The 26403-nt window shown below is 46.7% G+C and overlaps 1 protein-coding gene across 1 annotated transcript in view; it reads right to left on the bottom strand.

Moving 5' to 3' along the window:
• Nucleotides 1-26403, bottom strand: part of DLGAP3 (DLG associated protein 3) — a 40171-nt gene that overhangs the window by 13510 nt on the left and 258 nt on the right. The window contains exons 2-7 of the mRNA XM_024125558.2: nt 23959-25107; nt 19538-19743; nt 19141-19213; nt 6982-7195; nt 6391-6704; nt 5922-6007 (exon numbers count right to left, since the gene is read on the bottom strand). Of these exons, the coding sequence (XP_023981326.1) occupies nt 5922-6007; nt 6391-6704; nt 6982-7195; nt 19141-19213; nt 19538-19743; nt 23959-25056 (1991 nt within the window). The 5' untranslated portion in view covers nt 25057-25107. The remainder of the gene's footprint in view (nt 1-5921; nt 6008-6390; nt 6705-6981; nt 7196-19140; nt 19214-19537; nt 19744-23958; nt 25108-26403) is intronic.

Raw genomic sequence — 26403 nt, 5'->3', positions numbered from 1 at the left:
GAATATTACTCAGCCATAAAAAGAAACGAAACTGAGTTATTTGTAGTGAGGTGGATGGACCTACAGTCTGTCATACAGAGTGAAGTAAGTCAGAAAGAGAAAAACAAATACCGTACGCTAACACAAATATATGGAATCTAAAAAAAAAAAACCAATGGTTCTGAAGAACCTAGGGGCAGGGTAAGCTGGGACGAAGTAAGAGAGTGGCATGGACATATATACACTACCAAATATAAAATAGATAGTTAGGGGGAAGCAGCCACCTAGCACAGGGAGATCAGCTCGGTGCTTTGTGACCACCCAGAGGGGTGGGATAGGGAGGGAGATGCAAGAGGGAGGGGATATGGGGATGTATGTATACATATAGCTGATTCACTTTGTTATACAGCAGAAACTAACACAACATTGTAAAGCAATTATACTCCAATAAAGATGTTAAAAAAAAAAAGGGGGGGTGGCGCTGACTCAGGGCTGGAAGGCATGGGAACCACTGGCTCTGCCCTGAAGGAGGAGGAAGCTGCCTGTTGCCAGACACACCTGATGGCTTTCATACTTTGATGGCCCTTGAGATTGCTTTGTAGAATCACTCTTCTTTTTACCAATAAAGGAAGAATTTAAAACATATGTATATATAAAACATGGAAAATGAGAGGAGGGACTTAAGAAGGAAATTAAAGTGTTCCAAGGTTCTTGTTTTGTGCCTATTTCAGGATAGAAATACTAACTAATTTTAGACTTTATCAGAGACATATGAAATTAAGTATATTTGTTTAAAATTTGAGGGAAATCACTACTAAAACGTAAACTTCCAAAGCATTGGAGGGATGGAGGGAACAAGAGAAATAAAGTCACCTTGATCGGTTCAATAGAGGGCAGAAAAGTAGGGGAGGAGGAAAGCAAAGAAAAAGCATGTCCAGTAGAAAATTTTTAAAGAGATGATAGAAATAAGGCCAAATAAATCAGTAATCAAAAAATATGTACATGGATTAAATAGGTCTACTTAACTCTAGCTCCATACTGCTTACAAGCAACATATCTAAAACATAAGGCTATGGAAGGCTGAAAGACAAAGGATGGAAGAAGATATAATGGAAAATTAATCAAAAGAAAGCAGACATAGCAATAAAATCAGGCAAAATCAACTTCAAGGCAAAAACCAATAGTAAGGATGAAAAGCATCCTATTTAATGATAAAAGGGCCAACCCACCAAGAAGATACAACAATCATAAGCCTGAATACTAAATAGCATTCTCTTAAATTAAGAAAAAATTAATAAAATTCCCAGGGAAAATGACACATTCACAATCATGGTGAGACATTTTTAAAACACCTCACTCAGAACTCTTAGATCAGACATCCAAAAAAAATCAAAGATAAACATTTGAAAAATGCAATTTATAAGTCTGACCATATATATGCTATATGTGTATATGATGAAGGAAGCCTTGACAAATTCTAAGGAATAAATATCATACAGAATGCATTCTATGACCACAATATAGCAAATCTAGAAATCAAAAGTGAAAAGGAGCCCCTCAAACAAAAAAATACATTTCCAAACTAAAAAAAATTAAAAAATTAAAAATTCTTCTAAATAATTTACAAGTTAAAAAGGAAGTTATGATGAACTTCCTAAAGGAAGTTAGTTACAAACTATTTATAACTGAACGATGAAAACACTGCATCCCAAAACTTATGAGAGGCAGATACAGCAGTGTAGTTAGAAGGGAATTTATAGCCTTAAAAACACGTTAGAAAATAAGAAATAGTGTTCAAGAGGCTGAAAGAAATCAAACATGGTAGAAGAAAGAAAATAACAGAGAAGTAGTGGAAGAAAGGAAATATTAAAGATAAAAGAGAAACAATAGAGATGCTCACCCAAACCAAAAGCTAGTTTTTATAAGATTAATAAAATATAATTTTAAAAATATATTAAAATGATATAAAATATACAAACCTTGAGCAAAATGAATCATAAAAGAGAGGTAGGGTATAAGCATGTGGTATTAGGAATAAAAAGGGGGGCATAACCTATAAATATAATAAAAATGTGTAAAATTATAATACCATGAGAAAGAATATTTGTACCAAAAATTTTGAAAACTGTCAATTTTTGTTAAATGGTCCATTTTTTAGAAGAATATAAATCATCAAAAGAAGAAAAATAAAACCATAATAGATCAATACCCATGAAAGAAACTGAAGCTGTAGTTCAAAAAGTTTCTCTTATCCCAAAAAGGCCTGGATAGTTTTATAGGCAACCTTTACCAAACCTTTAAGGAATAGATAATTCCTACTTTACACAAATCGTTGCAAAGAACAGAACAGAGAGAATGCTACCAAACTCATTTTAGGAGTTTAGCATAACCTTAATGCCTGAACTGAATAACAACAATAAAAACAAAATTGTAGGCCGATATCACTTATGAACATAAATATAAAAATCTTAAATAAAATAATAGCTATTCAAAAATCCAGCAACCTATATGAAAATAATACAGCAAGACTGTGACAAAAACAGAGTTCCATTTCCCATTCTTCTCTTTGTGTTTAGCCATAAGAACCCTGATTTTCAGCTCTGCTCATTGCACATTGCTTCCCAATAAGAGACTATTCCACAGCACATCCCTTGCAGCTAGATGCCACCATGGGATGAGTTTTTAGCCAGTATGATGTGGGAAAGTGTTGTGTGTAACTTTCAGGAAATCTTTTTTTTTTTTTTTTTTCCTTTGGCCTCACTGTGCAGCTGGCGGGATTTTAGTTCCCCGACCAGGGACTGAACCTGGGCCACGGCAGTGAAAGTGCCGAGTCCTAGACCACTGGACTGCCAGGGAATTCTCGCAGGAAGTCTTTTTAAAAGGAAGGACTGCATCCTCCTCCTCTCTTTCTTCTTGGTGCTGCTCACAATGCAGACAGGATGGCTGGGGCTTGAGCACCAGCTCCTTGGTTATGTGTGATATACAAAGGGTAGAAGATCAGCAAGACAGGAGGAGCCTGGGGTCCTGACACTGAACTTCTACATCCAGCCTTTTTCTTTTTTCTTGGTGAGAGAGAAATATACTGAAGACACTATTGAGATCCTGTTACAGCCAAACTTAATCCAAACTGATAATGGGATCAAGTGGGGTTTATCCCAGGAATGAAAGAATGGGTCAACATGGAAAATCTATTAATATAATTCACCACATTACAGATGAAAGTATTAAATCTATGATCATCTAGGTAGATTCTGGAAAAGCACTCAATAAAATTCCACTCTCATTTTTTATTAAAAAATAAAAATTAAAAGCTCTTAGCCAACTAGGACTAGAAGGGAATTTCCTTAACCTGATCAATAGTATCCATCAAAATCTGTTGCAAACATCATCACACTTATAAGTGGGCCTTAAAAGATATTCACTAATGTCAGGAAGGACATAAGAGTGCTACACTCAACAGTAAACTAGAAGTCCTCTTCAATGCACTATTACAAGGGCAAGAAATTTTAAAAATACAGATTTAAAAGAAATATCCTCATCTGCAGAAAATATAACTGACTATATAGAAAACCCATCGTGATTTTCAGACAAACTTTGGGTCCTAATAAGAGAGAGCAGCAAGGTTGCTGAACACAAAATCAACATATAAAACTTAATAGTGTTCCCAGACACTGGTACTGCCCAACAGGAAAAAAAAAAAAATCCCCAACATAAGATTGCCCATAATGCCTTTCTCCTGGATCATGAAAAAATCCTGCTTCCTAGCCTCCCCATACCCACCATTACTTCCCTGAAATTCATTCTCCACTCGGCAGCTAGTGATCGTTTGTAAACATAAATTAGATCATACCACACTCCTTCTTTAACCTTTTAAGGGCTACTCATTAGTTAGAATTAAATTCCAGTTCTTTATCATGCCCATGCTGTACATGACCTGGCCCCCACCTATTCTCCAATCTACTCCCTCACCACTGTCCTGTCCTGTTCCACACCAGCCACATGAATTTTCTTTCAGTTCCCAATGCATGTCAAACTCTTTCCTGCCCCAGTGCCTTCACATATGCTATTCCCTCTTCCTGGAATGCTTCCTCCCCCGACCATCACCTGAGTGTTCCTAGTCAACCCTCAAGTCTCAGCTTAAATGTCACCTGCTTAACCTAAATGAAGTCCCTTCTCTCTTAGCGCCTGCTTTTTTCTTTCATATTCCCACCATAATTGCATTAATATCACATTACCTATTATACCACAGTGTGTAATCATATTTTTACTCGTGGGTTGTTTATTCATTGCCTTGATTCCCTTCTAGGCCATAACTTCTACGAGGGTAAGAGTCATGTCTTCCACATTCCCCTGAGCATTTAACAGGCGCTGTCATATGCTTATGACATAATAAGTGTTAATAATACTTATTAACAGATGCTTAATAAGTATTTTCTGAATGAATCAATCCACAAATGAATGACAGAGGTTGCTGATACAGTCTGAGTCTCAGTAGAATGCCTGCTGCACTCTTCCCAGGATTCAGGCTTGTTAGGAGGAATGGGGGGACCCCCAGGGGTCTATATGGATGAGGGACCAAGAAGCCCCATGAGGGAGCAAATGGGGGCACATGGGCTTGGTTTCTGGTCCACGGGGCAGCATTAGAGCTGGGGGCAGTGTTCTGAACACAGAGCTGCACCCAGCCATGACTCCTACCCCACCTCTCAAGAACTAAAGTCGTAGACTTGCAGAATTAGCTTTACCGTAAAGTGCTACTTTTCTGTGATCTTTGTGGAATATTAAGAATTTGGAGGACGGTAGCTTTCAGTAACAATGGGGGCAACAAGGGCGCCTTTTTGCCGCACTCGATGGAGGCATTTACAGCTTCAGGAGCATATGGAGCTGCAGGGAGCTAGTGTGAGAGTAGAGAAAAGTGATGAATCCCCGCAGGAACCCCAAGAAGTCTTGATCAGGTGCACACACACACACACACACACACACACACACACACACACACAAGATGCTCCCAGGGGTTCCCAGAAATAGTTGGGGGAATTTAGGGAAGGTCTAAAACCCAACAATGGCAACCGGGAACACAGTTGTGAGGGACTGCTACTTGCACTCTAGTGTTATTCCTTCAAGGGGTATGGCCTGGGCAACACAGATTACCAAGAAACTCTTACAGCCAGCCCCAGGCAGGTTCCCAGACACCACACTTAGGGCCACTGGCCTGGGAGCACTGCAGCTCAGAGGGCAGATGGGCCACTATGACACTGCCACATGGCCATTAGAGAAAGCATCTTCCCATAGGAGGCCAACAACAGAGGGATTCCTCCCAGTATTCCCTCCAGAGCTCTCAGTGCTAATTTTTCAGTTCGAAATTAAGGAAACAATGTTTCTGAGGCCACCTAATGCCAGAATAGTGGCTGTTGATTTCTCTGGTACACCACAGACTCAGGCATATTATAGATACCCCCAACTGGTTAAATGCTTGTATGAGCCGAGTGGGGAGGAGTATTATATCTGCCAGGGGCCCCTGAGAGGCAATCTTCATGTTTATTTGTTTCTTTTTGGGTTCACATACTTGTACACCACGAGAAGTAACGAGGGATTGGAAAAATCCTGTTATCCCCTATAAAGGACAATTGCTAGAGGCCTGCTTTGCACCTACCTGCTACTTCTCCCTACTACCCCGTTCCCGGGACCACTGTATTCTCCTGTCCACCTCACAGCACCTGGGACAGGTACGGGTACAAGGAGAATTCACTTTAGACTGCCCTGGTGACATCTCCGTGGAGAGCCTCCGTGGCTGCTCTGACACCTCCCCATTCAAAGGGCTTGTTCTCAGGACCAGGAAGAAAGGGTGTGCAGGGAGCCCAGGCCAGTGAGGTCGTTATGCATCCCTCTCTCCTATTCTCCACCCCACCCCCAGCAAAGCCTGAGATATCCCCACTCGGACCCACCTCTTGTCTTCTTCCACCTGTACACCGATGGAGTGGAACTCTCTTCGACTCCTGTTCTCCGTGTCCGAGTCTGAGATAGTCTCCACCTGGTGGCAGGATTGGGAAGTCAGTGGCCAGGGCTAGACGGAGGGACGCAGGCCCTTCCCAGGGAGAAGGGCAAGCGATGCCTGAGCCCCAAGCCAGCTGGCAGATCCTGAAAAGACAATCTGCCTGAACAAGACGAGAGACCCAGGAGGTTAGATGCATCAAGGTGCCAACCTCTGGGCACCGCTCTCCGCTCGCCAGGGGTGATGGTGCCAGGATGAGGGACAAGGACGTGGGCTGGGGCTGTTTGGAGCAGCCCCGTCGATGACCGAGCTAAGAGCAAGCGAGGAAAAGGTCTATGTATCCGGAAGGCCCCACTGACCCCCTCAATCCATCCTCAGCCGGACAGGGCCTGAACTTTCCTCGGTGCCTCCTCCTTCCGTACCTGCACCCCGATGGACGGTCGCCACTTCCGCTGCCGCGCCAGGCTCCGCAGCTCCTCCCTGCCTGGAATGGTCTTGATGATGAGTGTGGGGGGCTTGGGGCTGGCCCGGGGTGACACCGGCGCCAACTCCAGGGTGCGCGCACCCATGGCCGGGCCGTCCAGCCCGTCGGCGGAGCTGCAGCGCCGGGCTGGGCCCTCTGCCGCGGTGAAGCTCTCATGGGCGGAGTCGGTGCTGCTCTGGGCGGTGATGGAGATGCGGGGCGGGGCCTGGCTTCCCGGTGGGATGGGGGGCGGGGCCTTTCTGAAGTTGAAGGCTGTGGCCAGGGAACGCAAAGACACATAGGGTGAGAAACACGTCCTGGCAGGTGTCTGCCACTCCCCACACCCACGCGGTACCACAGGACCCAGCAGCCACGCGTACTCCACGTGCTGCTACGTGTACAGAACCACGGATCCTTCTCCCCATCATCCGACCCAGAGAGGCAAGCGATCTGCCCAAGGTCACACAGCAGAGCCGTGACCAGGGCCAGAACCGGACCCAGATCGCTCTCCAACCTAGGGCCGGGCCAGGGACAGCGGGGGCGTACTCACAGGAGCCGGGCCTCCCTGAGACAGAGGCAGGGGTAGCAAGGAGGGGCAGGCAGTCATCGTCTTGAGAGCAGCCGGCCTGGATGGCCCGGAGGTAGCTGTGGCTCCGCATGCGGAAACAGCCGGGCAGGTCCAGGGCGTCCACGGCCTGGGACTCCAGCTCCCCAAACACGGACCCGCACACGGCCTCCAACTGCTGGTTCAGCTCGTCGCTGAGCTGGGTACAGGGGCCAGAAGGACAGTTACCGTGGTGCTGAGATGGGATGGGGGCGTCTCTGAGGCACTTTGCCTTAGGAATATATCTAGTTCTGCAGAAGCTGTGTCTCTGTGTGACTCTTAACGCCTTTGGACTAAAAGAAACCCTCACCCCCTGCAAAGAAAGATGGAGGCACCTCTGCCCTGTGCTGCTAGCCAGGCGTGCTTTGGGACCAGCCTTGGGGTCTAATCTTTCCTCTAAATACTCCTCCCTCGACCCCCCCCCCATGCCTCTCCCAGACACCTAGCTCGGGTGCCTCCAGACCACCCCATCTTCCTCTCCACCTGTCCCAGCCCTTCACGTTTCTCTCACCTGACCCTGGGGGGAGAGGACCAGAGAGCTGACAGCCACCCTCCTGCCAAGTATGGGGGTGGGGTACTGTAGGGAAGGACAACTTTTATTTTATTATTTATGACCAACTGCATTACAAAAATGATGGAAAGCAACCTATAGAGATAAAATCATGTGGCAGGAAGGAAATTAATGGGTACATAACGGAGCAAAAATTATCATCCTTCAAGTGTTCCAAGCCTTCCCCCACCTTCTGCCCACTAACTAGGGTTCTGGCTCAGCCTGCCGGTTCCTTCCCTGCCCTCATCCTCTGAGCAAAGTTCAGCCACTGCTGACTGAGGTTCTTGGTTTTGGTTTTGATATTTTGTGACGCAGAATCCATGGTGTTAAAAAAAAATTGAAGCAACTAAGAAAAAGCAAAACAAAAATTTTGTTCATGGAACCATGTCACATAACAACACTGCACTAAGACTAAATATACCAGCGGCTGTAGCTTCATTTGCTTTATATGAGAAAACGGACACAAAGAAAATATAAAGGTAGGGAAGAAGGTGGTTCAGTGGTAAGCTCAACACCCAGAGCGCAGGATGGTTGCACATTTGACCCTGAGCTTCAGAGCACCCACAGCTTCAAGGAGTATAGCTTCTGGGTTGCCCACATGGGCTATGCTGTGAGACCCAGCTGGACTCAAGTGCTGGCTCTGCTACCTCCTAGCAGTGTGGCCTGGGAACGTTATTTAAAGTTTTGGGCCTCTGTTTAATCACCCGTCAAATGGGAATGATAATGGTACCATCGTCACAGGGCTATTTAGGAGACTCGAAGAACAACATGGGAGGCACTTGGTGCAGGTGAGCCCTCAATCAGTGCCACGGGATGGTCTCAGGGCCTACCTCGTAAACCCAGGCCACCACTCATGACAATCACACCATTCTTGTCACTGAGCCCAAGAGAAATTCCCCCATGGGTGATTATGTAGAGGCCACTGGATGAAGTCATGGACAAGGTCCTCAGTAGCATCCACATGGTGAATGCGACAGCAAGTATCCCATGGCTGCATCTTGTGACCTCCCAGGAAAGATTCATGGCATCATAGAGAAAGGAATAGCTTGACTCATGTGTAAATTGCAGCTCAGTGTTTCCAAACTCGGCCCCCAAAGCGCATATGACATTATATCACTAGAGTCTACCTCAAATTGAGCAGGAATTTCCATCCTATTCTACAGATAGGCAAACTAAGGCTCAGAGAGGGCAGAGGAATTAGCCAAAGATGCCCAGCATGTAAGTGAGAAAACTAAAGTGTCCACTTTCCTGTCTCTCCTGCCAGGCTAACTGAGCATCAGAATGTCCTGGAGAGCCTGTTAAACCTATATTAACTCAGTCCACACCCTAAGGATCTGAACCCAGGGTTCTCTAACTATAAACCTCTCTTCACCTTGGCTGCTTTGAAGGTCAGAGCCAAATTTGCTGGAGATTCAGTGATTCCAACATGGGTCCAGTAATTAAAATGAAAGACTGTCTGCAGCTTTTTCTAAAGGAACTTCATTACAAGTGTACAGAAATCACAGGCCACGGACAAATCAATCCAAGATCCTGTAGACGTGAAGTTCTCCCATGTTTGTCCGGCACAAGCTGCACTCCTGTGGCACCTGTGACTTTCACAACTCCTTTTGAGTCTACCTCTCATTTTCCTATCTCTTGACCTCCGGGGTACCAAGCACCGGTGGTACCTGAAGCTCAGGAGCTGATTTAACTCTTGGTATTTCTAGGCAGGGCTCAAGATACTCCACAACTAGAACCAATCCAGCCCAGAGGGTCCCTCTGAAGCACAAGAAAGCTTATCTAACCCTAGCAGAGAGCATTTCGGTCTCAAGTCTGGACACCAAGGATGGAAGGAATCTCACTCTGTGGCTTGTATCTGTATCTCCAGCCCTTTTCTCTGTGTAAAGCACTAGGCATAATATCTGGCATATAGCAGGTGCTCAATAAACATTAACTACTATTATTAGTAGCAAGAGGTTCTTAAATCACAGTGACAATCCCTCTCAAAGGCCCATCTTTCCCAAGGGTTCTCAAGCTCTTGAAATCCCCACCATACGCTAGTCCCATGACCAATTCTATCCAAGGCAGACAGGAGGAGGGTGAGAAACTCTCTGGAGCTACACATATTCCATCTCTACTACCCAAGAGGAGCTTCTGGCTTTCCAATAAGGGACCAGGACCTAAGGGAAACGCAGACTTTTATAGACTCTCAGAGGAATACTGCATCTGAGCTGATCTTTACTGTATTACAAGTATGAAATTGTGACATTGTGCTGTGAATTCTCCTATTTTCCCTACACTGCCTTCCACCCTGCTCCCCCCAACTCTCACTTTCAGGAGAGTCAAAGCCAAAGAATCCTCTTGGGAAATGAGAACCTTAACCTTTCTGCAAACCAGACTCAGAATCAGTAAATATTTCCAAGGATGTGGGATATTTAAAAGAAAATACTTTGTTTGGGTCTAACTGAAAATTGTCTGTACTAGAGTTAGTGGGCCCAACTGGGGACAAGGCAGCATCCTGTATACTTTACGTATGTCATTTGTTTTAGATAATCTTGGAAAACCCTCCCATTTTAAAACATTCTAAAACACTTAATAAAATATAACAAACGTTTTATATGCATTAACTGAGCTCACAAAAAAGTGAGATAAGTCCCCAGGAGACAAAAGCAAAGAGGAGACTGGAAAATCAGAATATTAACTGTGTGAGCCAATGCTGCAAACAGCCCAGTGGAGGGTGGGAGGCGGGGGCAGGGGTTGCTGGTCTCAGTAACCAAAGGGCTTACATTTTAACACCCACTTGGGCCCACACGAAGTGTGGAATTGGAAATGGGAAACTGCATAAAAGTAGAAAAGGGGAAAGCTTTGATGAAAAGACAAACTAGAAAAATCAATTATCAACACAGACTGATGACAAAGGAGCTAGTCTGTAGTCTAGGCACTGGGGAGAGGGGAAAGATGATAAATCTCCTAAGAATTTATACCCACAAGCTAGTCTTCACACAGACCCAGCCTTCAGTGTCTGCATGGGCCAGACGCCCCAAAAATTAAAAATTAACATAAAAAGGCCCCAGACGGAGAATAGTTGAACAGAAGCAATTTTAAAATATTTTCTGAATGGTTCTGAAGAACCTAGGAGCAGGACAGGAATAAAGATGCAGACGTAGAGAATGGACTTGAAGACACGGGGAGGGGGAAGGGTAAGCTGGGACGAAGTGAGAGGATGGCATGGACTTATATATACTACCAAATGTAAAATAGATAGCTAGTGGGAAGCAGCCGCATGGCACAGGGAGATCAGCTCAGTGCTTTGTGACCACCTAAAGGGGTGGGATTGGGAGGGTGGGAGGGAGACGCAAGAGGGAGGAGATATGGGGATATATGTATATGTATAGCTGATTCACTGTGTTATAAAGCAGAAATTAACACATCATTGTAAAGCAGTTATACTCCAATAAAGATGTTAAAATAAATAAATAAATTAATTAATTAATTAAAAATATTTTCTGGGGGACCCACTCCTAACCCAGACTGATGAGGGTTCTCAAAGGTAAAGCTCCAATGAAGATGAGCTCGTATTAAACTGTGTGGTAGACAACCTCTGACACAGCTCCTAATCATCTTCACCTCCTGGCATTCACATCCTTGCATAGTGCCTTCCTCTTGAGTGCAGATTAGACCTATTGGTCCACTTCTAATGAATAGAATATGGCAGATACAATGGCATGTCACTTCTGAGATTAGATTACAAAAACACTGTGGCTTCCATCTTGGACACTTTCTCTCACCATCTCTCCCTAGGAGTCTTTGCTCTGGGGGAAGCAAGTTGTTATGCTGTGAATTGTGTTATGTTGTGAGCCATATGGTGAGTCCCACACATCAAGGATCTGAAGCCTGCTGACAGCCATGTGAGTGTGGAAGGGGATCTTCCTCTAGACAAGCCTTGAGATGACTGCAGCCTTGGCCAACACCTTGATGAAGCCTGTGAGACATCTGATCCATGTGGCACCCAGCTAAGCTGTGCTTGGATTCCTGACCCACAGAAATTGTGAGATAATAAATATTTTTTGTTTTAAGACTCTATGTTTTGGGGTAATTTATTATGCAGCAATAGATCACTAATGCAAACAGTGACATAAACAAGAACTAAACTTCTACTGAGTGAAGCCGTTGAGAATTCAAGGTTTACCGGTTACAGCAGCTAGTGCTACCTTAGCTAAGACAGAATAGCTTTTAAACAATGTTTAAATTTTCTAAAACTTAAAAGATAAATAAAACTGAAAACATAAGGATAGAATAAAAGCTTTGAGGAACTTCCCTAGTGGTCCAGTGGTTAAGACTCCACACTTCCATTGCAGGGGGCACAGATTTGATCCCTGGTCGGGGAGCTAAGATCCCACGTGCTGCATGGTGCAGCCAAAAAAATAAGCTTTGAAAAAACCAGAAAGATTTGAAAAGGGACTAAATCAGATTTCTAGGGGGCAAAGGGGGAAATTTAAAACACAATGAATGAGTAAATGAAACACAATTGAAGACAAAAATAGTGAACCAGTGAATAATATCTGAGGAACTTACCTAGAAGGCAACATAGAGAGGTAAAGAGATGGAAAATATGAAGGAGAGAATAAAAAGGCCCCAAATACAACAAATAAGACTTCTAGAGGGGGGACTCAATAAAGTGTAGAAGAGGCAATATTCAAAGGGATAATAATAGTCACTGAGAATTTTCCAGACTTCTGACTTCAGACACAACAGAGTGAGGATACCAAATCCTATCCCCCAAGACAACTATAAAGCTGCACAAAACTGTCAAAAACAACCATTTTATCACTCTGAAAATCAATCAAAGGTATACAGCAATGAAACACATTCATGAAAATTACTGAACTTCGGGTAAGAACAGCATGAGTCTGTGGTGTCCTTGCCTGGGGCTGCTCCCATTACCCAAGCTCCCAGCTCTATCTGTTGCAATAGTTCAAAAAGGGTGGGCCAGGCTATGAAAACCAGCTGCTTCACTGCAACTAACAAAGGGAGCTCACTTAATTTTCAGCATTGTCTGTTATAGTATCAAGAATAGGAATAACCAGCAGCACTGCCAGGCTGAGGTTTCAGCACTGTTTGGGGGCAAGCAATGGGACTGTCAGACTAGACAGGGATTTGATAGGGAGTTCCAGTGGGTAAGATAGCCATAAAGAGTTTGATAAGCTCTTCACATAGTCTGGGTTAACTAGAGGCTGGGTGCATGTACAACAGAGATCAGAGAGGCCTTGAGCCCACCCACATATCCTTTGCCAGTGGAGCCTGTGCATACGTGCAGAAGAAATGCAAGAGAGCCTGGTGAAAAGTAAAAGCCAGAGATGGCTTGAAAACAGCACAGTGTTTGTACTCCCCAGATCACACATAGAACCATAAAAGGAGAGAGAAGAAGTCTTATGGGCTTGAAGCTTTTGAGCACAACCTCTGATCAATCTCTGGCTAGACATTAAGCTATGCAGAGACAGGGACAACCCCTAGGAAACCAGGCTTTAAAATAAAAACAAGAAAGAAAAAAAATTAGTGGAGAAATCAGAGGCTGCATCTGGAATCATAGATAGATTTCACAGATTTAGCCCAGGGATTAACAAACAAACAAACAAAGCAATAACAATCTTCAAGAGGTAAAATAAGAATCCAGAGTTGCTACAGTACATTATCTAAAATGTTCAGTATTCAACCAAAAAATTTGTGACACATGTAAATAAACAAGAAAATGTGAACGTCCCCAAACATTTGATTTATCAGACAAAGACTACAAAGCAGCTATTATAAGAATGTTCAAAGAACTAAAGGAAAGCATGTTTAAATATTTAAAGGGAAGTATGACAACAGTGACAGCAATAATAGAAAATCACAACAAAGAGAATTTTTTTTAAGGAACAAGAAAAGGACTTCCCTGGTGGCTCAGTGGTTAAGAATCCGCCTGACAATGCAGGGGACATGGGTTCAAGCCCTGGTCCAGGAAGATCCCACATGCCACACAGCAACTAAGCCCATGCGCCACAACTACTAAGCCTGCACTCTAGAGCCCGCGAGCCACAACTACTGAGCCCACGTGCCACAACTATTGAAGCCCATGAGCCTAGAGCCCATGCTCCACAACAAAGAAAAGCCACCACAATGAAAAGCCCGCTCACCTCAATGAAGAGTAGCCCCCGCTCGCCGCAACTAGAGGAAGCCCTCACGCAGCAACGGAGACCCAACCAGCCAAAAATGGCAGCCCCAAATTAATTAATTAATTATTTTTTTTTAAAGAACAAGAAAAGAATCAAATGGAAATTCTAGAGCTGAAAAGTACAATAACTGAAATTAAAAATTCACCAGAAGGGGCTTCCCTGGTGGCGCAGTGGTTGAGAGTCCGCCTGCCGATGCAGGGGACACGGGTTCGTGCCCTGGTCCAGGAAGATCCCACATGCCGCGGAGCAGCTGGGCCCGTGAGCCATGGCCTCTGAGCCTGGGCATCCGGAGCCTGTGCTCCGCAATGGGAGAGGCCACAACAGTGAGAGGCCCGCGTACCACAAAGAAAAAAAAATTCACCAGAAGGGCTCAGCACAAAAAGTGATCAGTAAACTTGAAGATAGATGAGTATAGATTATCCAATATAAAGAACTGAATGGGGGAAATGACTGAATAGAAATGAACAGCGCCTCAGAGACCTATGGAACAACATCAAGTATACCAGTATGCATGTAATGGGAGTCCCAGAAGAAGAGAGAGAGAAAGAGGAAGAAAAAATATTTGAAAAAATAATGGCCCCAAACTTTCCAAATTTGATGAAGAACATTAATCTACAGATCAAAGAAACTCAATGAATCCACATTAGGTTAAACACAAAGAGATCCACACCCAGACACATTACAGTCAAAATGTTGAAAGACAAAGAGAAAATCTTAACAGCAACAAGAGAAAAACAATTCATCGCATACAAAAAAAACCCAATATGATTAAAAACTGGCTTTTCATCAGAAACAATGAACACCAAAGGCAGTGGAATGGTATAGTGAAAGTGCTAAAAGAAAAAAACTGTCAACCAGGAGTTCTATATCCAGCACAGCTATCTTTCAAAAAATGAAGTAAAAATAAAGAGATTTCCAAATAAATACAGACTGAAGAAATTACTGCCAGCAGAACTATCTTACAAGAAATACTAATGGAAGTTCTTCAGGTTAAAAGGAAGTGAAAACCAGTAGTAACTCAAATCCACAGAAAGAAATGAGGAGCACCAGAAATGGTAAATATGTGAGTAAATATAAATAGCTCTATAAATATATTTTTCACATTTTTTCTCTCAGCTTCTTTAAAAGACATAAGCAAAGCAATTATTATAACACTATTATTGGTTTATAATAATTTTTAGGTTTATAACACAGATATAGGTAATACATATGACAATAATAGCACAGAAAAGGAAGAAAGGAGATATATTAGAGCAATGCTTCTGTATTTTACCAGAATCAATTAGATTTTAATAAGTTAAGATACACATTGTAATTTCTAGTGCAACCACTAATAACTTGAATAATATAGTAAAAAGGAATTAACGAAAAGAAATTAAAACTGTACACAAAGTATTTAATACAAAAGAAGGTAGCAAAGGAACAGAGGAACAAAAATGACATGAGACAATCCAACCATATCAATAATCACATTAAATGTGATTAGACAAAACACTGCCATTCAAAAGACAGAGATTTTCAGACTGGATAAAAAAGCAAGTAGATAGAAAGTAAAAAGAAGGAAATAGATGTACCAGCAAACAGTAAACATGAGAGAATTTTCCAGATTTGATGAAAGACATTAATCCTCAGATTCAGGGAACACACCACACACACACACACACACACACACACACACACACATCATAGTGAAACTGTAGGACACCAAAATCAAGGGCAAAATCTTGACAACAATCAGAGAGAAATGAAAATAACCAACAAAGACTATTAGATTGATAGTAGACTTCTCCACAGCAACAACAGAACAGATGACAGAGGAATATCATCAAAACACTGAGAGAGGGTTTCCCTGGTGGCGCAGTGGTTGAGAGTCCGCCTGCCGATGCAGGGGACGTGGGATCGTGTCCTGGTCCGGGAAGATCCCACATGACGCAGAGCGGCTGGGCCCGTGAGCCATGGCCGCTGGGCCTGCGCGTCCGGAGACTGTGCTCCACAACGGGAGAGGCCACAACAGTGAGAGGCCCGCATACCACAAAAAAAAAACAAAAAACAAAACAAAACAAAAAAAACACTGAGAGAAAATAAATGTTGACCTAAAATTCTGTAATAAGCTAAATTATATAAAATAGTGAGAGTAAATGACATTTTTGGTTAAAGGCAGAATTTGCCATTAACAGACACTCACTGAAAAAAGTTACTAAAGAATTTAGTTTAAAAGGAAGAAATGAAATGTAAGATGGTATAGTGAGGGGGGGAAAAGGTAAAAATGTGAAGTATTAGTAATACTTAGTATTAGTAATACTACTAATCAAGTATTAGTAGTATAAAATTCAATTACAATAATAAAGACTAACTGAGAGAGGTAAAAAAAAAAAAGGTGGGACTAAAATACTGGGCAACTGGTACATGTAAGAAGGGAAGAGGTGATCAAAAGAAAAGTGTCCTAAGGTCTTTACATTGTTCAGAAGAACGGTAGAAGTAATTGTCAATCTGAGACTTTGCTAAGTCAAATATGCACATGAAATCATAAGAATAACCACAAAAATAATGAAATTAGTATATACAACTGCCAAATCAGTGTGGGATTTGGTGAAGAGAAAAATGAAGAAAATCCAATTGATCCAAAAGAAGGCAGCAAAGGAGTAGAAAAGCATCACCCAAAAGGCAGGACAAATAGATGGCACAAAATAAGATGACAGAAATGAATCCAAGCATATCAGAGATCACAATAAATATAAATGTACTAAACTCTCAAACAATTGTCAGAATGGACATAAAATAAAATATAGCTATAAACTACTTACAAAAGACATACCTAAAACATAAAGAGACAAAAAGCTTTAAAGTAAAATATAGAAAAAGATGTTCTAGGAAAATACTAGAAGGGCAAAAAGCGATAAAGATAAGAGTGACGTCACTAGTTCATTAAACCTGTTTCCTCTTTTGTAAATCAGGGGTTATAAACTACGCCCCCCTGGAAAAATATGTAAAGTATACATGATGTTAGATAGTGTAAAATGATGAAAAGAAGAAGTGGGGGGGGGAGGAAAAGGAGAAGAACAGAGAAGGGAAACAGGAAATGTTGAGGGGGGTTAAAATTAAAATTTAGAACATTTGGGTAAAGACCTGAAAGAAGCGAGGGAGCAATCCATGGGAGTATCTGGGAAGGAGAGATCCAGGCAGAGGTAGCAGCAAAGGACTTAAGGCTGAAGCACACGTGTGGTGTCGGAAGTGCAGCAAGGAGACCAGTGTGGCTGGAGTGGGTGTGGGATGGGAACAGTGTTAGGACAGGAACTCAGAGGTAGCAAGGGCCAGATCGTGCAGGGCCTTATACATCATAGTACAGTGTTTGACTATTCCCCTGAGCAAGGTCTTGATTGAATGCAATTTTATTCTTAAATGATCACTCTGGCCGTATTATGAGAGAATGAAGTGGAGCAAGGACAAGTGCAAGAGATCAACTAGAAAACAGTGCAACAGTCTAGACAAAAGAACATGGTGACTTGCACTGACGTGCTGGCAGTGGAGATGGTGAGGAGCGATTGGATCCTGGAAATACTTTGAAGGTGGGACCAACAGGATTTGCTGAAGGGTTGGACATGGGATGTGTGAGAGAGAAAGGAGTCCAGACTGACTTCAGTGTTTTAGATCAGAGCTCCTGGAAGAATAAAATTGCCATTATCTGAAATGGAGAAGACATTGGATGGAGAAGGAAATTTGAGGAGTGAGAAAAGAGTACCAGCAGTTTGGTTTTGAACATCTTAAGTTTGAGATGTCTACTCAACATCCAAGTGAGATTTCAACACACAGATATATATGCATTTATGGGAGAATGTGGGCTGGTGATAGACATTTGGGAGTCATCAGGCTCTCAATAATATTCAAAGCCATGAGCCTGGATGAGCTCACCCAAAGAGTGAGTGTAGGAAGAAGTCCAGGAACTAAGCCCTGGAAAACTCCAGTGTTCAGATCCTGAAGAGTTTGCAGGCACCAGTGACATAGACTAAGAATAGGCAACCAGAGAGAGAAGGCAGAAGAACCTAAAAGATGTGGTGTCCTCAAAGCCAACTGAGAAAAGTGTTTCAGGAAGGAGAGAGTCATCAGCTGCATTACATGTTGCTGATGGATCAAGTAAAATGAGGGCTGAGCATTAACTAGTGGGTTTAGCAACATAGACTGGTCTTCTGTGAAAAGACGGCTGTGCCAATCAGATTCCCTGATTCAGGAAATGTAACAAAGAAATGCTAAGAGACTGCAGCAGCAAAACCATGGGAGCCAACCAGGACGGTCTTTGCATCGCGTTTTTTCCCCAGCAAACAGTAAAAATAGCTAACCTTTATTGAGTGCTGGCTGTGTGCCAAGAACACTATTATGATGCCTATTTTTAAATAGGGAGAGTGGGGCTCAAAAAAGTCAAGTAACTTGCCCCAGGTCACTCAGCTGGTAAGTAGCTGAGCTGGAATTCAAACCCACCTCATGCATTTAATAAACTGCACTGCCTCCTTTAGTTAAGGGTAAAGTCTACAGTTAGATATAGAACTCACACTTGTAAAATACCAGTGTGGGGCCAGGTACCTTGTGTTTGCATATATTTTCTCACTGAACTCACAAAACCCCTGTGAGAAAAGCATCATTACCATTGTCATTTCAAAGATGAGCCAACAGGGGCTTCCCTGGTGGCGCAGCGGTTAAGAATCCGCCTGCCAATGCAGGGGACACGGGGTCGAACCCAGGTCCGGGATGATCCCACATGCCGCGGAGCAACTAAGCCCATGCGCCACAACTACTGAGCCTGCGTGCCGCAACTACTGAAGCCCGCGCACCTAGAGCCCATGCTCCGCAACAAGAGAAGCCACCGCGATGAGAAGCCCGCGCACCACAACGAAGACCCAGCGCAGCCAAAAATAAATTAAATTAAAATTTAAAAAGATGAGCCAACAGAGGCGTTGAGAGGGAGGTACCTTGCCAGTGTTCCACAGGGTGGAGTGGAGGGGAAAGAACTCAAGCCCTGATCACCTCTAAGACTGCAGTTCTGCCTATCTCCAGTCTGTACGCTCAATCTTGCCTTTTACACGGGGTGGGTTGGGAGCAATCAGGCCATAAAAGGGCTGGGAAACCTCAGAGAACTGACGCTGCCCTTACAAGTTCATCACTTTGAGGATGCTTGGTGGTTTTTAAGGATGTGACTCTCTGAGATCCTCAGTCTGAGTCAGCTCCAGGAGTCCCAAGGCAGGCTTCTCAGCTCCCCAGAACCAGACCTGTGCTCTTTCCATGGGCAGATTCCTGATTTTAAGGCCTCGGCTGAGCATGGGACTGAATCACCCTTCCCACCCTTTCCTTCCAGCATGCTGGGCCTCTCCCTACCTGTCCGGTGGTGAGGGAACGGCTATAGCCAGGGATGGAGCTCCGGGGGTGGATCCGGGGCGGGACACAGCAGCTGGGAAAGGTCAAAATTCCAGATTCAGAATGGGGGTCTGCTAGGAGGTGGGGGAGGGGAATGAGAGCACTGAGGTCCCTGAGCAGGTTCTAACCCTCAGAAATCCCAGAGATCCCCAGGAGACTCCTGGGTAAAGGAATTCTGCCAGAGACATTCAGATAGGGGCTATCACAGGCACCCCCTCTTTATATGGGGCAGAGCAAGACTGCCCAGTTGAACCCTAAGCAGGGAACCTGACTGGTACCCACTCTATGCACATCTCCTACAGGCACCCAGGATCAGCATCCTACACCCCACCCCCACCCCAGCTCTCCCTGTCCTTACTTGATCCGGGCCTGGTCCACGCTGGAGGAGCGGCGGGTGGTGAAGCGCCGGGCGACCGCTTTGGGAGATGTCTTGGGGCTGCCATCTGAGTCTCCACTCTCCTCATCCCCCATGGCTTTGATGTAGCTGCCGCTCCGCATCCTGCGGCAGGGGATCTCCCCGTCCTTGCCCCCAGTGGGGTAACCCCCCCAGTCATCTTGCGGCACCTGCAGGGACAAGGGGCCTCTATCTTTCAGACAAGTCCCTACTGAATCTGGAAGCCGGGACCCACATTCTCCACTGCCAGTGGGAGACACTCAGCCCTGGCTCAAGCAGGCCACGTTCAGGAATGTGCAGAGGCAGAGCAGGGTGAGGTCTCCGCTACGGGAGATGCCTCGTCATCCTCCATGTGCCTTTTGCTACTTAATTGAGGACCACCTAGAGAGTCTAGGAGCTGACATGCCAGGTGCCAAGAGGTTGAAGCTCAGAGGCCAAAGTGACCTATGTCAATCTCACCCCAGCAGCAAAGCGTCACCTGACCTCAGTGACCTTTAACCCCTCCTTCTCCTTCATCCTCTTAACTGCTTATATCCCAAATCCTCTAACTTTCTGCCTCCCTTCTGTGAAGAGCCACAGAGGGAGTGACATCTATTTGTGTTTCAGAAAGAGCACTTCAACAGTCCAAACAGAGGATGGACCGTGGCGGGCCAGTAGCAGGGCAGGGGCTCAAGTGGCAAGACGGAGACCAATTAAGAGGCTGATGCTGTTATCCAGGCAAGAGATGATGAGGCTTAAATTAAGACAGTGACAATGAGGGGGAAGAGGAGATGGAAATGAGAGGTGTTAAGGAGCATCAGTGAGCCTGATTAGACGTGGGGGGTGAGGGGGTGGGGCGGAGTCGATGATGACTGAGACGCTGCTGGCTGAGGACCTGGGGGGATGGTGCTGTTGCTCACAGAGCCACAGAATCCCAGAGAAACAGGTTTGGGGAAAAGGTGACAGGTTCAAGCGTTGAGCATCTTGAGTTGGCAGAGAACTGTGGAGCAGGTGGTTGGGCGTTTGGTTCTGGAGTTCAGTGGAGAGATCTGGGCTGGAGGCAGACATGGGGGAGTCCTGGGTGGCAGCTGAATCCACAGGAGTGAATGAAACAGCCCAGGGGAAAGAAGAGAGAGAGGTGGGAAGGGATCCACTGACATTTAAAAGGGGACTGTGAAGAAAGGGAGAGGAGCCTATGAAGTCACCTGAGAAAGAGTGGGCAGAAGGGTGGGAGGAAAGTCAGGAGAATGCCATGTCATGGAAACAGGAGACATTTCCAGAATAGAAGGAGTTGATAATGTCAAATGCCACAGTGCACGCAGAGGTTAGTGATTCGGGCTAGGGAGTTAGAACCGTGTTCAAATTCTGGCCCCATCACTTGCTAGCTGGGTAAACTTGAGCAAACCTGATTAATCTCTAAGCCTCAGTTTCCTCGTCTGTGAACTGGTAATGATAATTATGCCCACTTCACAGCATTGGTGGGAAAGATAAGTGAGCCAGTATAGAGTGCCCAGCTCAGAGTAAGTGCCCAATGTTGACCATTGTTATTATAAGCATTGAAAGGTACCTTTCAAGGAGAGAGCTCTCAAGAGACCACTGGTGACCACTCCCAGGACATTTTAGAGGACAGGGGTGTGGAAGTCAGACTGCAGTAAAGGGGGAGAGTGAAAGGAAGTGAAGTAGTGGAGTCTACACTCTGAGCACTTGGAACCGAAGGGAAGACAGGAGGGAGATGGAAAGGGGTATGGGCTTGAAGAAAGACTTTTTTTTTTAGGATGAGAGAGATTTGGGCATGTTTGCAGGATGAGAGAAAGAGTCAGTAAAGAGACAGTCTTTAAATGTGGGGAGGAAGGGGGGACAGCTCACGGACAGAGGGGATCCCAGAGAGATGGGCTCAAGCCCTGTGGAGGCATCATCCTGGGATGGGTGCTCCTGGCTTCTCCTCTGAGCCAAGAAGGAAGGGTACGAGGGTGGCTGGGGATCTTGATGAGTTCACAGGTGCACTGACAGGAAGGCGAGGGAGTCTGGGATGGTTGGCCTACACTGTGAAGTAAGAGGCATAATGAAGGCATGCGGGAGGGGCCCGGGGCAGGTAGCAAAGATTTAAAACACCTGTTGAAAAGAACAGGTTAAATGGGGTGGGGGTCAGTGTTCAGGGAGAGCAGAGGGTTCAGGAGAGGAAGAGAGATTCTGGGGTGGGCCTAAATGAGGGGTCAGAGATCAGTGTGAGAACAGGGATGGGATGGGGCCCCATGAAGGAGTCCTCAGGGGGTGAGGCGGAAAGGGCTCGGTGGGGGGCTGGGCTCAATCAGAAGATGGGAACGCAGGGAAGAGACGAGGCTCCATAAAGGAACAAGGGCTCCGAGTGAAAAGAGGGATTCTGGAAGAAGTCTGAGAGAGAGCTGGCAGCCAGTAGGGGAACAAGGTCTCAACAAAAGGACTGGGGATCCACCAAAGACACCTGGTCTGATGTGGCCAGCTTCCCCTGCTTTTGGGCCAGGGGGGCACCAGTCTGTCTAGAGAGTCCCTGCAGCCCCTTGTTCTCCCCCAAACAGGCTCAGACTTCCCAGTGCTAAGACTCCCTGGAACCCCAGGCCCTGATCGATCCTTCCCCTTCCCCGCACTCTACAGAGAGGAGCCACAGGGGCAGAGGAAGGCAGAGGGGACAGCCAGGCACGCTCTGCACGCTGCAGGGCTCCCACTCCATAGCCACTGCGGAGCTGCTGGCTCCTCTGCAGGACACTGTGAGTTGCATGTTAAAAAGGAAGCCCCCAGGGAGATGAGGGCAGCCCTGGAGAAGCAGCAGGGAGCAGCGGAGTGGTGGCAAGGTTCCAGGGATGGGAGAAGACGGGTTGGTGTTCTCTCCTTGGCCCTTTCTGCTGGACCCTTCAATCGCCAGCTTAGAGGGGCAATCCAAGGCCAACCCAGAAGTCCTGAATCCTAGAAGTCTCCAACCTCCCCTTCTGTCTCCCACCCCGTCCTGCTTCCACTGTTGCCCTATCTGTTCCCTTGAGCTTTTGTGAGTTCCCCACCCAGGAGAGCCCTAACATGGGAACAACTTACCAAAAAGGCCAGTGACACCCAAAGACACATGCAAGCTCAACTCTCCACACCTTTGAACGTGCTGTAGTCTCTTCCTGGAACACCCTTAATCCTGGAACTTCTGCACTCAACTAACTCCAAATTCTCCACTGAGATTCCGCTCAGGAGGCATTATTCCTAGAAGTTGTTCTGGCCACCATCACCCAGGTGGGTGAGGTGCCTCCTCTGGGCTCCCAAGGCTCTCTCCTCTCACAGCCTCATCACAGTGTATTCTACCTGATGCCTTGTCTATCCCACCTTTAAATGGTGAGCTCCTCCCAAGCAGCGTCTGTGTCTTCATCTTTGTATCCACAGCACCCAGGAAATGCTCACTGAATGAACGGATGCATATTAACTATGCGGAACGTGGGTTTGGGGGATAACCCTAAGTCTACTGGACTTCTAGAACTTGTCTAGACTTTTCCTCCTAAAACTACAGCAGGGCTCAAGAAGGCATGTCAGGGGACATGAGAGGGGGGCGTAAGGCAGAGAAGAGGAAGGTTGATGGCAAGAAGAGCCCCTGACCCCATCTCAATAGGAAGACGGAGAGGGGACAGTGAGAGATGGATGAAAGCTCCATAAGAAGAAGGGGTCAGAGCTCTTAGCCTCACCTGCAGACACCACAGAGTTGGTAAAAGAGGACAGGGACAGTGTGCTAGTTATCACCTGTACCATCCACTCTCAGGAAGTCCTGGCCTGCTGCTGTGTCTGGAGCTCAGACTTCAGTGTGAAGCCCAGCCTGGGGAAACCCGTAAGACAGGCTCCCAGGCTCTTCCACAGCCTCACGGGTGTCCCACTGCAGGTTCCCCAGAAAGACAAACACCAGCAGAGGCACATTCTGGAAATAACTGACCTTCACATTCAAACAGTATCTGGACCACCCAGGTCTGGGCAGAAAAGAGGTCTGGAGAAGGCCTAGGGGCAAGAAGACTGCTTTCCAACTGCTGACCTCCAATCCTGGGGAAGCTACAGGCAGGGAGCACCACACACACTGTCCTGTTCACCGCCTGCTCTCCACCTCATTCTGCCTCCAGCCTCACAAGGCAGAGGCCAGCACAGCTTGCCCAAAACATCAGGTAAAGGAAAAGTCTTCCTGGCACTGACACACAATATCAAAATAGAAGGGCCCCTTCACTGCACAAACAGGGAAACTGAGGTCCCAAAAGGGGCTCAAGGCAATACAGTGAGGCAGGGGAGAGCCGCCCTGACTCCAGACCCTCCATCCTGGGACCAGCTGGCTCTCACCCAACCCTTTCCACAGCTCCCCGGGTGACAACATTGATGAGGGCCGAGGACCCTGTTCCCCACCCCCACCAAAGCCTCACCTGCAGATAGTGATAAGTCCTGGCTTTGGCCTTGGCCTCCGGACCCAGGAGCCCCTTGCCCGGCCCGGCCCCTGGGTATCCATCCCGGCCCTGGCTGACCATCATGGTGTGCCAGGCACTTCGCTTGACCGATTGTCCATCCAGTGACATGGACATGCCAGTGCAGGCAAGACAACGGCCTTCCGACCCGCCCGAGCGCCCCTTGAAGCTCAAGTCCCGGTAGGACCCATCTGGAGCCTCCAGGCAGAAGGGACCACCAGGCTCCCCAGGGGGCCGCCCACCGGCCAGGAAGCCGCTGTCACTGTCCAAGTTGTCATCGGAGCTCCACCAGCCCGCGGCCTTGGCCTGGTGCCGTCCGTCCCCCTTGCGGTCCTTGCTCTTGCTCCTCTTGCTGTGCCGGGACTGGTGGTGGTGGTGGTGGTGGTGGTGGTGGTGGTGGGAGGTGTGGAGGCCTCCAGAGCCCGGGCCAGGGTAGCTGTCTCCGCCGGAGCCACCTCTGCCCTCAGCCTTGGGCCCATTATAGTCCCGCTTCCCTGGCGCCTCCAGAGAGTGGGACTTGGCAAACAGCTTCTGCACAGAGTGAACCAGGTGCCGGATGCGGCTGGGGCTCTCGCTGCGGGCCTCCGGGGTAGGGCCAGACCCTGGCCCGGGCCCGGCCCCTGCTGGACCTCGCTGGTATGGCAGCGTGTGGAAGCCATCTTGTTGAACGGGCAACTGCTTTTCAAACTGGTCCAGAAGTGTGGGAGGCAGGCGGGGGGCACCCTTGCCCTGTGGGTGGCCCACACAGTCTTCACAGGTGTCGAAGGGGCCCTGGCCAGGGTACATCCTGGGGAAGGTGCTGCTACCCCCCCCAACCCCGGCCCCTCCTGGCCCTCCCTCGGGGCCTGTTGACGGCCCCTCACTCAGGCTCAGGGGCCCTTCAGGAGAAAGGTGTCCCAGGCCAGCCCTTGGGGCACAGAAGCGGGGCTCGGTGGAGAAGGCCTCCCCGGAGCCCAGCAGGTATGGCGCCCTGGCAGCGGGGCCCACGTCCATATGCTGCTGCTCGGCAAAGCGGGCTGGGCGGGGGTGGCTGCCTCGGTCGCCATGATAACCCCTCATGGCCTCAGCAAGGGCTCTTCATAGCGCTGGGGGCCAGGCCCCAGGAACCTCCTGGGAAAACAGGGAGTAGCGGGATTAGGACTGAACAACAGGCCACTTCACCTGAAACTATCTTTTATTAGGTATTCTTATAGCCCTTGAGGTAGTGCATACCAATTTAGTGTGATTAATTCTACTCTCTTTCCACAAACGGGCTTAAAAGCCTTAAAACAGTCATACTAGACAAAGATGCTCACAAGGGCACAAGATAACGTCATCATTCATCAAATGCTGCAAATACGATAAATACTTATTCACAAGAGGAAATGCCCTCAACCAAATGGGTTTTTAAAAATCCTTAGGTAACCAAAAATAAAAAGATACCAATACAGACATAAAAACAATAGTCAAACGTACTAGCCATTAGGTGAACTATCTTTTAACAAGCTGACATGAGGCAAATTGATCCAGCACCACACCTGTGTCCCATCCCTACCCAATGCCACTGCTATGAAGGAAGAGTCAGGCCTCTGGGTCACAGCTCCCAGAAGCAATAACCAAAGAGAACACTGGACCCAAATCTACATATCTATCACGATTCTGCAGGAAAACCCCTCCGCTTCCTTCCACACCCAGCTCCTTCTATCTGGCTGTAGGCTTATTCTCCTTCCCCCCCGCCCAGGACTGAGATAGGAAGGGATAACCTGAGATGACTCCACCTTCCTCTTCCGGGTTCCAAATATCCCCTGATGAAATTTCCCCTTTTGCCTTTTACCACCACCCCCACTCCAGTGGAGGGGAGTCATGAAGGGAGGAGAAACATAAAGAGGAGGAATGCTGGCTCTTCAAGCAGCATCTGAATCCTAAACTGGGGTTAGAACCCAGGAGTTCCTCCTCCCAGGAACAGTGGGCTGGCAGGGCAGGGGGGTGATGGAGAGAAAGCATTGGAACCGGTGCTCCTGGCCCCCATCCCAGGCTTGCCAAGACTACAGGACAGAGAGGTCAGCTCTCAGCAAGTACTGCCTCCAATCAGGACTCCAGAGCTGCCAGGACAGGAGCTACGGCAGGAGGGGGTGCCAGCAGGAGGGACGGGGACTGAGGAGCTGGCAGACGGCGCCCTCTCTCATCCCAGACCAGGCTCCTGGGCCATCTGCTGACTATGAGGTGATGACAGCCTCAAAGACTCCAGACAGCAGCACCTCCAAGGCTCTTCCTCCCTTCCTCCCCTCCACTGCCTCCCCATACCCACCATGGGTATGGCTTCTTCCAAATCCTGCTCACAGCTCATCTCTGAGCACTTGCTATGTACCGGGTACTGTGCATACCTAATATTCTCTAATCCCACTGAAATCCTATGTGTAGACATTA

The sequence above is a fragment of the Physeter macrocephalus genome, chromosome 3 (genome assembly GCF_002837175.3).
Source record: "Physeter macrocephalus isolate SW-GA chromosome 3, ASM283717v5, whole genome shotgun sequence".
NCBI classification, from domain to species: domain Eukaryota; kingdom Metazoa; phylum Chordata; class Mammalia; order Artiodactyla; family Physeteridae; genus Physeter; species Physeter macrocephalus.
The sequence above is the reverse complement of the archived record's forward strand: the minus strand, read 5'-3'. Positions and strand labels throughout refer to the sequence as shown.